This window comes from Mytilus californianus, unplaced genomic scaffold (assembly GCF_021869535.1).
Source record: "Mytilus californianus isolate M0D057914Y unplaced genomic scaffold, xbMytCali1.0.p SCAF_2, whole genome shotgun sequence".
Lineage (NCBI taxonomy): Eukaryota > Metazoa > Mollusca > Bivalvia > Mytilida > Mytilidae > Mytilus > Mytilus californianus.
Genome location: NW_026262668.1, coordinates 16,303,755 through 16,318,623, shown reverse-complemented (window position 1 = coordinate 16,318,623; position 14,869 = coordinate 16,303,755). Strand labels below are relative to the sequence as shown.

General features: G+C 33.0%; 1 protein-coding gene across 1 annotated transcript; it reads left to right on the top strand.

The window, feature by feature from the left end:
- The first annotated feature begins 235 nt into the window (after positions 1 to 235).
- Positions 236 to 7,263, top strand: LOC127729348 (dnaJ homolog subfamily C member 9-like). Its single transcript, XM_052237119.1, has 5 exons — positions 236 to 429; positions 3,468 to 3,620; positions 4,109 to 4,228; positions 5,104 to 5,318; positions 6,977 to 7,263. Exons 1-5 carry the CDS (start codon positions 336 to 338, stop codon positions 7,175 to 7,177), a joined length of 783 nt encoding a protein of 260 aa, XP_052093079.1. The 5' UTR covers positions 236 to 335; the 3' UTR covers positions 7,178 to 7,263.
- Positions 7,264 to 14,869: the final 7,606 nt, after the last annotated feature.

The following is a 14,869-nucleotide window of genomic DNA, read 5'->3' as shown; positions in this document are numbered from 1 at the left end:
AGTGCCTAATTCTGCTAACGTCTTTAAACGGTGCTTCCGATCAAATGTTTCATTAAAATAACATTTTAAAATGAATAGTTGCTGTGTCAGTATTTAATTCCTTTTATCAGCTATAATACACTGTTTCAATCTGAAACGTAGATTGAGTTGTTAACGATATATGACAGAAAATATATCATGTTCACACTTCCGCATTATCATACTTCCATGTTTTAGACCTTTCTTCCTTCCTTCCGATTATTTCCCTTTATTGCGATTTTCTTCGTAAAGTTGACGCGCCAATTTTCGTCATAATAAACAAAAGGTTTTGGAGGGGTTTGCAAAGAAGGTTGACAATGCCAGGACTACTAGAGTCTTGCAAGAAACTGTTTAAAACTAAAGATTTGTACAAAGTTCTTTCGCTCCCAAAAAATGCATCTCCTAGTGAAGGTAAGGTTATCTTAAGGTTCATCATAACAAATGGACAAAAATGGCCGTATTTACACCCCAAAAACTACTCGGAGTACAGACTTACCTGTCCAGTTGGAAAAGTTTTAAGGCCTGGCATCCACTAGATATATAAAAGGTAAATGCATTTTGTGTTTCAGAAAGATATAATCTTTTTTGGATTTTGATTGGCATTTTTTTTCCTTCCTGCAGAAGGTGTAAAAATAAACAAACACCTGAATTGCTTTGATACTGTCCACTCAGTTAAACCCTTTAACTCACCTATAGTTGTGTAGATATCTATTGTCTGTCTATTGTCTATGTCAATCAAGGACAATCAATACTTTTTACCTGACAGGGAGCATCTCAAAGATGAATCCCAACTTAGTATATTTTTTACACATTCCGCAGGAATGAAAAAAAATGCCCATCAAAATCCAAAAAAGATTTTATCTTTCTGAAACTCAAAATGCATTTAACTTTTATATATCTAGTGGATGCCAGGCATTAAAACTTTTCCAACTGCACAGGTTAGTCTGTACTCAGAGTAGTTTTTGAGGTGGAAATACAGCCATTTTTGTCCATATGTTTTGATGAACCTTAATTTGCCCAGTTCAAATAATTTGAGGTGGCAAAATCAGAAAATTGGTCTAAACCCAGAATTCAAAAAAGGATTAGCTCAATCATTCTATTAAACTGTACTGGTAAAGGACCAGCTACCATCTCTACTGTCATTCGGTATATTATGTAATAAAACATGTGAATATGACATACATGTACTGCTGTTATCTCCAGATACATTTTTTTCAACTTTGATTATAAAAATGTTTTGTTTGATCCAATTTTAGAAAATTTTGAGTTTTCCATTTTAAGGCATCTTCCATGATCTTGGAAAGATAAGCATGCTAGCACATTACAAATTTTCCACAATTGTTATGAATTTGTTACAGTCTATAGTCTACTTGTTAACTTGTAGTGATGGGAATCTGAAGAAATTTTATAATCGGATCATCATTTATACACAATCTACTAATGATTGATTAATAATCAAAACCGTGTGTTCAATTCTGTTCATCATTTTTTAAAGATAAACGTGCATGTTTTCATTGTTGTGTTACTACTTGGATGTGTAATAATAAATTTAAGCATGGAGTAATAAAGAATTTACTTTGTACTGTTGTGTGTTTGTTTGTTTGATGTTGGCCTTTTTTGTCTCGCCTTGACGGAGTCAAAAAGCGAGACATAGGTATGCTGTTTCCGGCGACGGCGATGGCATCAACAATGAATTAGTTTGTGATTAGGTCTAGTTCATGGTGAACCACTAGTGGTAAGTCAATGATATTTGGTATGCAGTTGAATTAGCATTGCAATTGGCACATCTCATTACCATGGAGATTATTTGGCCCTGCCCCCTCAGTCAAGGTCTATTGACTTTGAAACTTTTCATAGTTGACATGTATTAGTTTGTGATAAGGTCAATTTATGGGGAACCACTAGTGGTAGGTCAATGATATTTGGTATGCAGTTGTATAAGCATTGGCATATCTCATTTCCATGGAGATTATTTGGCTCCGCCCCCTTAGTCATGGTCTATAGACTTTGAAAATTTTGCTAAGTTAACATGTATTAGTTTGTGATTATATATAATTAGGTCAGTTCAAGGGGAACCATTAGTGGTAGGCCAATGTTAATTGGTGTTCAGTTGTATAAGCATTAGCACAGCTCATTTCCATGGAGAATATTTGGCCCCACCCCTCAGTCATGGTCTATTGACTTTGAAACTTTTGCTTAGTTTACATGTATTAGTTTGTGATTAGATCAGTTTAAGATGAACTGCTAATGTTAAGTCAATGATATTTGGTATGCAAATTTATTGGCATTTGCAAGTATCGTTTCCATGGAGATTATATAGCCCCACCCCTGATCATGGTTCATTGACTTTGAAACTTTTACATAGTTTACAAGTTAATGTTTGTGTTTAGGTTTGTTTAAAGGAAATGACTTATAATAAGTCAATAGTATTTGGTATGCAGTTGTATTAGCATTGGCACATCTCATTCCATGGAGATTGTTTAGCCATGTACCTTCAGTCATAGTTCATCGACTTTGAATATTTGCATAACTTAAATGTTAAAGTATTGCTATTTTAATTTCAACATTTGCATTATCAAAATTACAAAAAGGCGAGACATATCTCTGTGATAACAGTTTATGTCTTTAATGTATCTTTTTTTCTCCAGATAATTCCCATTTCAACATGTTCAAGTCTCTTTTATGTAAATGCAAAACATTAACTCGTTTCAATCACATTCATTAAACCTTTTAAAAATAAACTCTTAACTGTTAAAATAAACTCTTGACTTTTAACTCTCATATTAGTGATATACATGTAACTGAAGTTTTAATTGAAACTGTTATTACTGGTCAGTAGTCACTATTGTTCATGTTGTTTGTCCACCATCTCTTCTATTAATAAGACTCCATGTTTTTGTTCATAAATATGATTTGTTTACCAAATATCCAGCAAGACTTAAGAAAATGAAACTAGAAAATTTCAGATTAATAGGACATTATCATTTTCTAATGAGTGCTTGGAATAGAGGTACAATTTACTGATTTTCTATTATAATCAATCATCGGTACACCACTAATGTTTAAGGATTTCCTTTTATGACTGGTCAGGAACAGTTTCCATTTTAGATATTACAAATGTATATTGTGATCATTTTGAGGCTTCATTGTCAGGTTAAACTTATAATGTAGAAATACAACCTTGATTGATTCTGATTACTAAATACCTGTGTGTTTGTTTGGACTATCCACAGTAAAAGACGATCTGTTGAGAAATTTAAGAGTCAAAGTTTACCGTACTGTCAACCTAACATTGGGTAAAGTTACAAACTAATAGCAGAATAGTAGTGACTTGTATATTAGGAAACTAGTAATTTCCACAGTTTTTTAACATTCAATTATGCATTCTATTACCTTTTTTTTTTTACATGAATTACCACATTATTTTAAGTTTATTGCTTACATTGTAGTAAAAAGAGGCTACCATAAGCTGTCTTTGAAAGTGCATCCTGACAGAGTTCATGGAGATGGAAAGAAGACAGCTACAGAGAAATTCCAGGTCCTTGGAAAGATATACTGTATTCTGTCAGATAAAGAAAAAAGGGCAGTATATGATGAAACAGGTACAAAAGTAGAGCGAAATGAAGACTTTTGCCAAAATGATTACTATATTTATAATGAAAATATTATTTATACACCAGGTCCTGTTGATTACATAAATGGTATTGTGAATTGAAATCCTTATGGAAAGCAGCATTTTGACTATTTCTCAAAATTTTAGTACTTACTGGAAATCCTTGAAAATCTTTTGTAGAGTCTTCAATTAATTTATATTTGTGATACACACCTGTACATCGAATTCATTATATAACATTCCAGAATTATTGATAATTTTTTCCTCAAATTATGGAGTCTACTTCAGCACGGTGACTACTTTTGATTGCATATGTTTGAAATAGATTAATTACTAAATTTATTTTGGGATACATAATACAGAGTTTTTATAAACGTATATTCTACCACTGCATTACCTAGCAAAAATCAAACTTTTTACTTTATTAGCACATTTTTAAATTCCAAGTAATTCTTACAAATGGTATTGTACATTTAGGTGAAGTTGACGATGAAGATGATGTGTTGACACAAGACAAGGATTGGTATGATTACTGGAGAATTCTGTTTCATCAAGTCACTCCACAGGATATCAAGGAATTTGAAGAAAAGTACAAAGGTATTGCAAGTATGAATAAAAGAAACATAGGGGTAATGGTAATGAAACAGCAACCCAACAACTCAAGTTAAACATTGATTCATGTGAAAGATTAAAAAGAAAAAATTGTCATGTTTATTATGAAATGACCCCAACTCAAATTTTTATTGCTAATTGTAAGAATGTTTCATTTGGAAAAAGATCTTGTATGTTTTTTTTATCCTTTGCAACTTCTGGTATTCAATATCTGAACCTTCTGTGACAATTTGATGATGAGATACAGTTTACATATACCTGTTTAATAGAATGAAATTTTTACAAACATACAAATGTAGGACCTTATAAAAAATTGAAATAAAATCAGAAAGAGGTCTATAAAATGGATTTTTTTTATGCCCCCGCTGTAGGCAACAGGGGCATTAAGTGTTACCCTTGACAATCTGTCCGTCCCATTTTTGTTTCCACACATTAAGTTTGCCTAATCCAAATTTTGTGAAACTCATGCATACACAATGCAAAGAACTACAACATGCAGACAGAATTTGAAATTGGGCAGTGAGTCTTTTACTGTTCTAGAGTTGTGGGCCTTTGGAAAATTGCAAAGCTTGAGTGAGGGCATTTGTGTCCTCGGACACATTAATATGATGCATCAGTTAAAATAAGATAAATTCTTTGAAAAAAATTAAAAACATCTGAGTGACAAATTTGAATCCAGTTGGTTTTGGTAACCCTTTTTTTCTTTGATTATACATATAACTTTAATTTAGTGCTTGCTATTACATATACATGTAGCTTCTCACACTCATGTTTTGATTACTAAAATAAAAAATTAGAATAACCAACATATATTAAAAAAGTGTTGTTTACATTTGAAATTTTTTGTAATTGAATTTTAGGCTCCGATGAGGAATTAGCTGACTTAAAAGAATTGTATTGTGAATATGAAGGTGACATGGGTATGATCATGGATGGAGTTATGTGTTGTACTGCAGAGGATGAACCAAGGTTTATACAAATTCTCAAAGATTTAATCAAGAAAAAGGAAATTACAGAGTATAAAGGCTTTACAAGAAGCATAACTAAGACAAAAATAGCTGAGAGGAAAAGAAAGGTATGGATAGAGGCAAAACATGCACAATATACTGTAAACAGGGAAATATTCACTTAGTACATTTAGTTATTTTTGCTTGTTTCAGGATCCTGTAAAATGCATGAAAAAAATCGCCAAAGGAATAGCTTGAAAAGAGCTATACTATTGATTTTAATTTCAAACTATTGTTGATGCGCAATTAAAAAACCCTGAATAAAAAGAAGGCACTGAAATGCTGAAAATAACAACCTGCATAAATATCAATTTTTACAGTATTGAAAGTTAAAAACTTACAGGATTGTATTTTAAAATTTAAAGAACAATTTGAAATTGATAGCTTTTATGATTACAACAGATTGTATAGTTCATTCAAAAGTACATTTAGTTTTATTGCCTCGCGAGACATATGGATTGCTTTTCCGGCAACAGGGTCAACAATTATTAAGTTTTCTGCTTAAGCTAGTTTGATAGGAACTGCTTGTGATAGATCATTGATATTTTGTATGAAGATGCATTACTATCGAAACATGTAAGTTCGACATCTTTTTGAGGCCCTGCCCCCTAGGCCATGGTTCAATGACTTTCAATTAATTAGCAATTTTCAATACGTTTTCTGCTTAAGTTAGTTTGATAGGAACTACTTGCGATAGATCAATGATATTTTGTATGAAGTTGCAGTACATATCAGTTGACGACTATTTCAAGGCCCTGCCCCCTAGGTCATGGTCCAGGGAATTTTAATCAATAAACAATTTTCAATGTTTAGTTTTCTGATTAAGTTAGTTTGATAGGAACTTCTTACAATAGACAATATTTTCTATAAAGTTCCTTTGCTGTCTGTACATCTCAGTTTGTCAACCATTTGGTTCAGTGGCTTTGAATTAATTAGAAATGTTGCTGTCCATCAGATTGTCTTTTTCTGAATGTTATGCCGATAGGCGAGACATATCTCTGTGTCAACAGTTTATTGGACCATCTTTTATATTTTTTATCAGTTCTTTGTAAAATTTTGTTATTTCTTTGTCTTTGCATGACTAGTCCCGTTTCTAGACTAGTAGGCACCCTTTAAGGTACAAATTAGGATTCTCTTCTCAGAATAAGGTACCGGTGATGCTGCGACTTTTTGTCAACACCTTTAAAGAAGGACATAACTGAAGTAGACAAACAAAATCAATGGCAAACAAGTCATGCAGTTCTTTATACACATTATGGTGGGACATGTTTAGAAAGCTTTAAACCAATAATAATAATAGACAATTTAAATTTCACTTCTACATATCTTTCATTTGTTTCATATTGTATTTCCTACTAAATATGGGGGCCTCGGTGGCTGTGTGGTCTAAGAAGTCGAACTACTTTATCACTAGCCTGTAAAAACAGAGGTTGTGAGTTCGAGTCCTGCACGTGGCAGGTGCGCTCAACTAGGATTGTCAGTTTTCCCACCAAAGGTCGGTAGTTCTATCCAGGCAGTCTGGCTTCCTTTACCAATAAAAACTGACTGCCACAAAATAGCACAATAGTGCTGAAAGTGGCGTTAAACACCAATCAATCAATCAATCAATCCTAGTAAATACTTGATTCATGTATTACATGAGAACCATTGCATATGACATTAAACACCACCCTTTTAATCAAGGTAACAAGGATGCATTTTAAAGGGACATTTTAACATCTTGTAGGCTGATGAAGAGGCAGAGGAAGCTGAGGAAGAGGCTAATAAGCTAGGACTTGGAGAGGAAGATGAAGCATTAAAATCTCTAATTCATACTAATCAGCAGTCACGAGCAAAACAAATGGACAGTTTTTTTGCTGATCTAGAGGCAAAATATGCAGAGCCAGAAAAAAAGTCAAAAAGTAAAGGAAAATCAAAGAAAAAATAAACTGATCCATAATTTGTTTTCATATCTGTTGTTATATTAACTTATTGTTGAACCAAAATATAAATAAAAGACATGTTTCATGCTTATTTTTATAGTATTTCATTAGGAAAATCTATGATCTGATGAACAAAATCTATAGCACAAAAAGATGTATGAGGGTCTTGATGGGGTTAACAGAATAGAGAATAATAGGTAAAAATTGTAGTGTTTAGTCAATGATATGTGGTATGTAGTTATTTGCTAGTGTCTTTTTCATAGAGATGATATGGTCACACCCCTCATTGTTCCTTTATTTGAAAATTTTGTGTAGCTTACCAGTTAAGTTTGTGTTTAGGTTAGGTTAAAGGGAAGCACTTATAATAAGGCAGTGATATTTGAAATGCAGTTTTATAAGCATTTGCCCTTCTATGGAGGTAGGTCCTCGTCTTCAGTAATGATTCATTGACTTCAAATGTTTTGCAAAGTTTACATGTTTAAGTATTGCCATTTTCATTATACATTTTTAGCTCACCTGGCCTAAAAGGCCAAGTAAGCTTTTCTCATCACTTGCTCTTTGGAGCCTATAGTTTTGTACTACCAAAATTACAAAAAAGTGAGACATATCATCAGTGTCAACAGTTTATAATATCTGAAACTGGAGTATTCACAAAAACTAAATCAAATTGACCAACAAACCCTGTTAAAGAGGTCAAGGTCACGAATTCTGCCAGACTGATATGTACACCTCACATTCATTAAAACAACATACACCGAAAAGGGCAAATATAATAATAAACCTGCTTATAGTGTCTTGGAAACAGACCTTGTTCTTGTGTTGTTCTTTTGCACCACTGTCCCAGGTTTAGGGGGGTTGGTCACCTGCTAACATGATTTACCCTGCCACATCTGTATGTGCTTGTCTTATGTGCAGTGCGATATGGGTTTTGCTCATTGTTGAAGGCCATACAGTGACTTATAGTTGCTTACTTCTACTTCATTTAGTTTCTGGTGGAGAGTTGTCTCATTTGCAATCATACCACATCTTGTTTATACTTATTGCATAAAACTAGCTTAACATTGATCAATGAATAATGAAAATGAGGCCAATAGCCAGATGAATTCTAAGAGACAGATATTTACACCTTTTTATGCACCAAATGTATAGTTGACCTACTGCTTATAGTACATGAGAAATATACCTAATCATGTAAACTTGATGTTTGCCAATTAACCATAAGACAAGAGATCGAGGTCAGATAATTTCTGCCAGACAGACATGTGCACCTTATAATCATTCTAAACACCAAATAAAGTTGACCAAATGCTTTAAGATATCTTAGGTTGTTCACTCTTGTTTAATTATTTTTTTTCTTGTTCTGAATATGCATAAAACATTTACCACTAGACGTTAACTAAGCAACAGCAACAGTAAGTTATATACTGAAAGTAACTTTTAGGAATTCTAAGGTAAGATGGGAATTTGCCAGTCATATTTTTGGACAATCCGAGTGACCAGTACGTTAGTACTTTTAATTCATCCAGAAGAATCATATTTTAGCCATTGAACTTGATTTTCTATAGGATAGTTTTGGAGTTCCATGACTAAATGTTATAAAGGGAGGTCTTTTTTCTTATGGTGTGTGATGCATTCATATTGGTTGCACCAATTAAGGTGGTATGGGTGTCTTCTACCATCTTGGATTGTAAAATAGCAGAACACAATAGGTCTTGATTTTTAAGTTAGTCAGCAAATTTCAATGCAGGAAAGTAATTTGATAAGAAGAATTTTCATTTTAAAGAACAACTTTTGTCATTTTAAGTTGTAAAAATCATTATTTTAAAAAATTAGAATATTTTTGCTTGATTTGGATTTTTTTTAACTTTGCAAACAAAGGGGAGGTAACTAAAAAATAGTACAATTTATAAAGGTCTACAGAAAATATTCTCTTTATGTTACAGCAGGAAAAAAAATGTAATTTGACTATTTTTTATCTTTTAATATTGTAAAAGCATATTATGAATGATCTTCTCATATTTTATTTGAAAATTATATCATTTAGTTTTTGTCTCACTGGAAGTGGCATTAACTAATTACTTAAAAGCTTAATATTTCAGAAGGAAGAGGACCTAGATGCTTCAAATTTTGTATATAGATGCCTTATGGTTTGAAGTTTCTGTCTGACATATGTCCATTGTCCTTGACATCATTTTCATGGTTCAGTGACTACTTGAAAAAAAAGTTAAGATTTTTATACAACTGCAAAAATTTTTTGCGTTTGTATAATGCTATCATGTCGTTGGTGTCATCTGAAGACACATTTGGCTTCCGGACAATAAATTGAGTTTAAGTAAATGGATCTCTATAAAATTTTACCAGAAGGTTCAATACCACAAAAGGAAGGTTGGGGTTGATTTTGGGGGTTATGGTACCAACAGTTTAGGAATTAGGGGCCAAAAACAAGCATTTTTGTAGTTTCCGGACAATAACTTGTGTTTGAGTGTATGGATCTCTCTGAAATAGTACTACAAGGTTCAATACCACAAAGTGAAGGCTGGGATTGAGTTGGAGGGGGGGAGGAAATTACTCCAAAGGGGGGTTCATACTTTTTTCAAATTTTTTCAAAAAACATTTTTTAGGGGGATTTTTTTTCATAATTTTTTGTTTTTTTTCCCTCAATATTTTCCATTTTACATTGATTTTTTTCTGGTTTATATATAAAAGCAACAAATACTGATATGACAGGAGATACACACCTAACAGGGTGTGTAAATTATTATATATAACAGATTTACTAAGTATTGTGCAACAGCACAGTATTGCGCAATAGCAAGAAATCTTCAATTGCACAGTATTGCCCAATAGCAAGAAATCTTCAATAGCACAGTATTGCGAAATAACAAGAATCTACAATTGCACAGTATTGCGCAATAGCAAGAAATCTTCAATTGCACAATACACAGTATTGCGCAATAACACATGCATTTTTGCGCAATAGCAAGAAATCTTCAATTGAAAATATATACAAATCTTTTGACCAGTTTCAATGAGATTAATTTAAAGTCTTTAATTTTTGGGGGTTCTAACCTTGTATTTTGTATTACTATTTTGGATATTGGGCCACATTTTTAAATTGGTCTACATTGAGGTCCAAAGGGTCCAAATTAAACTTTGTTTGATTTCATCAAAAACTGAATTATTGTGGCTCTATGATATGCTGAATCTTATTGTGCATTTAGATTTTTTATTTTGGGCCCTGTTTTCAAATTAGTTGATCAATATTAAGGTTTGAAGGGTCCAAAATTAAACTTTGTTTGATTTGAACTAAAATTAAGTTTTTGGTGTTTTTTTATATGCTGAATCTTACCATGTTGTTAGATTTTGGACATCAGACCGTACTAGGTAGATTAAATGTCCCATTTCAAATTTTTAAGATCTTTGACCACATTTATTTTGTGTCAGAAACCTATATTATGTCAAAAATTTGATCACAATCCAAATTTAGACAGTATCAAACTTAAATATTGTGTCCAAACTTGCCCCAACTGTTCAGGATTCAACCTCTGCGGTTGTATCAGGCTGCGCTCAGCGAAGCATTTTATTTGTATAATAGGATAGATATATTTGGTTTGTGAGTACCTTGCAAGGTCCTCATGACTGTCGGATAGCTTTCACTTGACCTCGACCTCATTTCATGGATCAGTGAACAAGGTTGAGTTTTCATGGTCAAGTCCATATATCTGATACTAAAAGCAATAGGTCTACTACATTTGGTGTATTTAATGATTGTATGGTGTACATGTCAAACTGGCAGATGTCATCTGACCTTGACCTCATTTTCAGGGTTCTTTGGACAAAGTGTGGCATTTTTTCACCATCTTTAGCTTGAAAAAAAGCTCTCTGACCGAGCACTTTTATAAAATTTTTGAAAATATCACAATTTACCCTACATTTTAACAAAGTATTAAAAATATTCTATAATTTTTGTCTCACCTGCGATGAAAGTCGCACAATGCCAGACATAGGGGTTACAATCTGGCGATGGTGTAAACTATTTATTTAAAGCCTCATATTTCAGAAGGTAGAAGACTGCGATGCTTCATCCCTTGTATGCAAATGCCTTATTTTACGAATTTTCTGTCTGCCAAATTTCGATTGTCTTTGACCTAATTTTCATGGTTCAGCAACTGCTTGAAAAAAAAAAAATTGTCATAAGAATTTCTCATTGTAATGCTAATGTCACTCTTATTATGAGTAATAGGATAACTATATTTTGTATATGGGTTCCTTGCAAGGTATACATGTCTGTCAGACAGGGTTCACTTGACCATGTCCTCATTTCATGGATCAGTGATCAAGGTTAAATTTATGTGGTCAAGGCCGTATCCCAGATACTATCAGGGGCGGATCCAGGATTTTAGGTTAGGGGGGTGCAAAGTTAAATTTTTTTTGGAGGTAAAATTATCGAAATATTCTTAATAAGCTGAAGACAACCCATGCTTTGCAAATTTTAGGCCTGAATCCACCCCTGACTATAAGCAATAGGTCAACTATATTTGATGTATGGAATTTGATTGTAGTTGTACATGTCTGACTAGCAGGTTTCATCTGACCTTTGACCTCATTTTCATTATCCATTGGTCAATGTTATTTTTTCTGATTTGTTCAATTTCTCAGATACTATAAACAATAGGTCAGTTATATTAGCTGTATAGAATGGTGGTAACATGTACATGTCCATCTGACAGGATTCATCTGACCTTGACCTCATTTTCATGATTCATTGGTCAATGTTAATTTTTCATGGTTTTGTCTGTTTATCCAATACTATAAGCAACACCTCAACTATATTGGGTGTATGAAATGATTGTATATTGTACATTTCTGTCTGGCAGGGCTGGTTTGACCTTGACCTCATTTTCATGGTTCTTTAGTTAATGTCAAGTTTTCATGGTTATGTTTGATTTATATAGATACTGTTAGCAATAGGTCAGATATTTTGGTGTGTGGAATCATTGCATGGTATACATGTTGCCAGGCATGGCTTATCTGACCTTGACCCTATTTTCATTGTTCATTCATCTGAATGTTCAATTTTCGTAATTATGTCTGTTTCTCAGATACCATAAGCAACAGGTTAACTATACTTTGTATATGGTATGATTGTAAGGTATACATATCTGTCTGTCAGGATTAATCTGACCTTGACCTCATTTACATTGATAATGTTAATTTTATTTGAAAATTATAGTAAAACCTTCATATTACACGGTTTATTCTGGCTATTCCTACATTTTGAATTTTATAGGTAAAACAGTAAAATTTTATGTTGGAGTTCCCAGAATTTTTATGTAAACAATATGGGATTATGTAGGATTATGTTGTAACAACACTAAACTAATGAACCAAGGTAAATCCAGGTAAATCTTGTAGAAAATAAAGAAAATTGTTTATACAACAATATTTTATTTATTAATTTCATAGCACATTTTGTGTAAATAATATTCAAATCACAATATGAATTTATAGGCACAATGTTATTCACAAGCAATTGAAATTATTTTGGTGAAAACATTAATAATTTAATTTTGGATGTAACACGTCTTCTAATTGGCTGACGTTGTTTTGTTTATCAGCTCATAGACATAATTTTGTCATGTGACCGTGACATCAGCAACGTTTTTTCTTGGTTTACTCATGTTTAAAATGGAATTTAGAATTAAATTATAAGAAATGACTGTAATATTTTTTCTGTCTATTCGAAATAACATAAAAAAATGTGGTGCACATTTTAAAACAACCCGCTACGCGGGTTATTCAGTGTGCACCACATTTTTTATGTTATTTCTTCATAGACAGAAAAAATATTACAGTCAATCCTTAAATAATACACACAAGTAAATAATATCAATTGAAATATAAATATATTAAAATTGTAGTAATTATTCTTTAAAAAAAAAACACTAAATTTTGAGTTACACTACAAATTCATAGAATCAAAGCACCGAAAAGTACACTTAATTGACATTAAGGGCATACGAAACAGTTTTGATCCCACTGTGATTTTTTTACGAAAAATTTGCATACAAGCTATTTTTCACTTGGTCAATTCAAATGTGTAATAAAAAATATACCTTTCGTGTGCTAAATTTAGAGATAAATGGGGTCGAAATTTTAGACATATACGGTCTACCTAAAATTTTGGTTTCTTGGACATTTCTATCTTTGGATATACATATTTAACTTTTTTCTTTCAAAAGATAAACACATGCGGATTTTTGTAAAAAGATTTGGAATATCTGTGTTACAACTTTTGATATTATATTCATTTTAAAAAATCATAATTTATTCAAATAATGAAATCAGAGACATATATACACGTGTATATATGTCTCTGATGAAATTAATTAATTCTTTGAAGCTAAAGTTGAAAGTGTTGGTTACTAATAAATGTGTTAACTACCTTTTCTTTTAAATACTTTTTTTCCCCAGACTACAAAATGCTTTAACTACCTTTTGCCAGTGTCGGACCCAGAAATTTTCATAAGAGGGGGCCCTCTCAGTCTGACTGCTTAAGAGGGGGCCCGCTCCAGTCATATATATGTTCCTGCACCAATGCATTATAAATCCAAGTACAAATGTGCCTCATCAGATCCCCCTGTAGACCGAATCCCTACAAATAAAGGTCATTGGGAAGTATCATGTATTACGATCAGAAAAATGACTTCTTTAATTTAGGCAGCCCTGAACGTAGATATTTCCAAAATTAGACGACACTGCGTAATTCCGGGTAGACTCTACGTATCACTAGCCTAGGGTAGTATGAATATTCATGAGTTTTATGAAGCAACGCGGGATACGGGATCACGTCATTGGCGCGATTATCTAATTTCACAGAACTATCAGCAAGCGGAAAACAAAAATATGTTCAGAAGTTCTTAGATATTTCCCAAGATGTAGGGCATATATCACTGGAACAGAGACGATACCAAAATAAGTTTTTTGAATACTGAATCAGCTTTAGATATTGTGCACAAACACGGCATCTAGGCACTCAAAAGACGATTATTAAAAGGGGGGAGTTACACGCAACGAATGCATACGAGGGCTACCCTATGTGTTACATATGAAAACATACAGAAGAGCTATATTAAACCAGCGACAGTAACAGATCCAAATTTTCATAAGGAAGGGGGGGGAGTGGGGCTGCTCCAGTCAATGGCATAGGGACTTCAGTCTTGACTACGGGTCAAATATATGTAATACATTATAGCGTGTCAATCGTCTACATGCATTTAAAAAAACGTATGCCCCTACTGTAGACGATTTATTGGCTATATATCTGATCTGTAGTCCAGTCCCTATATATGCTCCAGTCATGCCTGGGTGATGCCCTATATATCCACCAATTTTCCCTACAAGAGGGGGGTCCAATGCACCCTGCCCACCCCCTAAATCAGTGTTTGAGAGACACATATTCACTTGTATATATGTCTCAGAATAAACCAATGTAAAACCAAACCTTAGCCTAACTCAATTACTGATTAGACCAATAATTATGATGTCTTGAAATGCTATTTTTTTTTTTTTTTTGTCATAATTATCTGGACTACTGCTACCTATGATCCCATCATTAACATATGGTCGAAGGGGGTGGGGCTAGGGTGTTTGTTTCATCTTGCACACAGTTACAGGGTTTGGTACAGACATCTGGC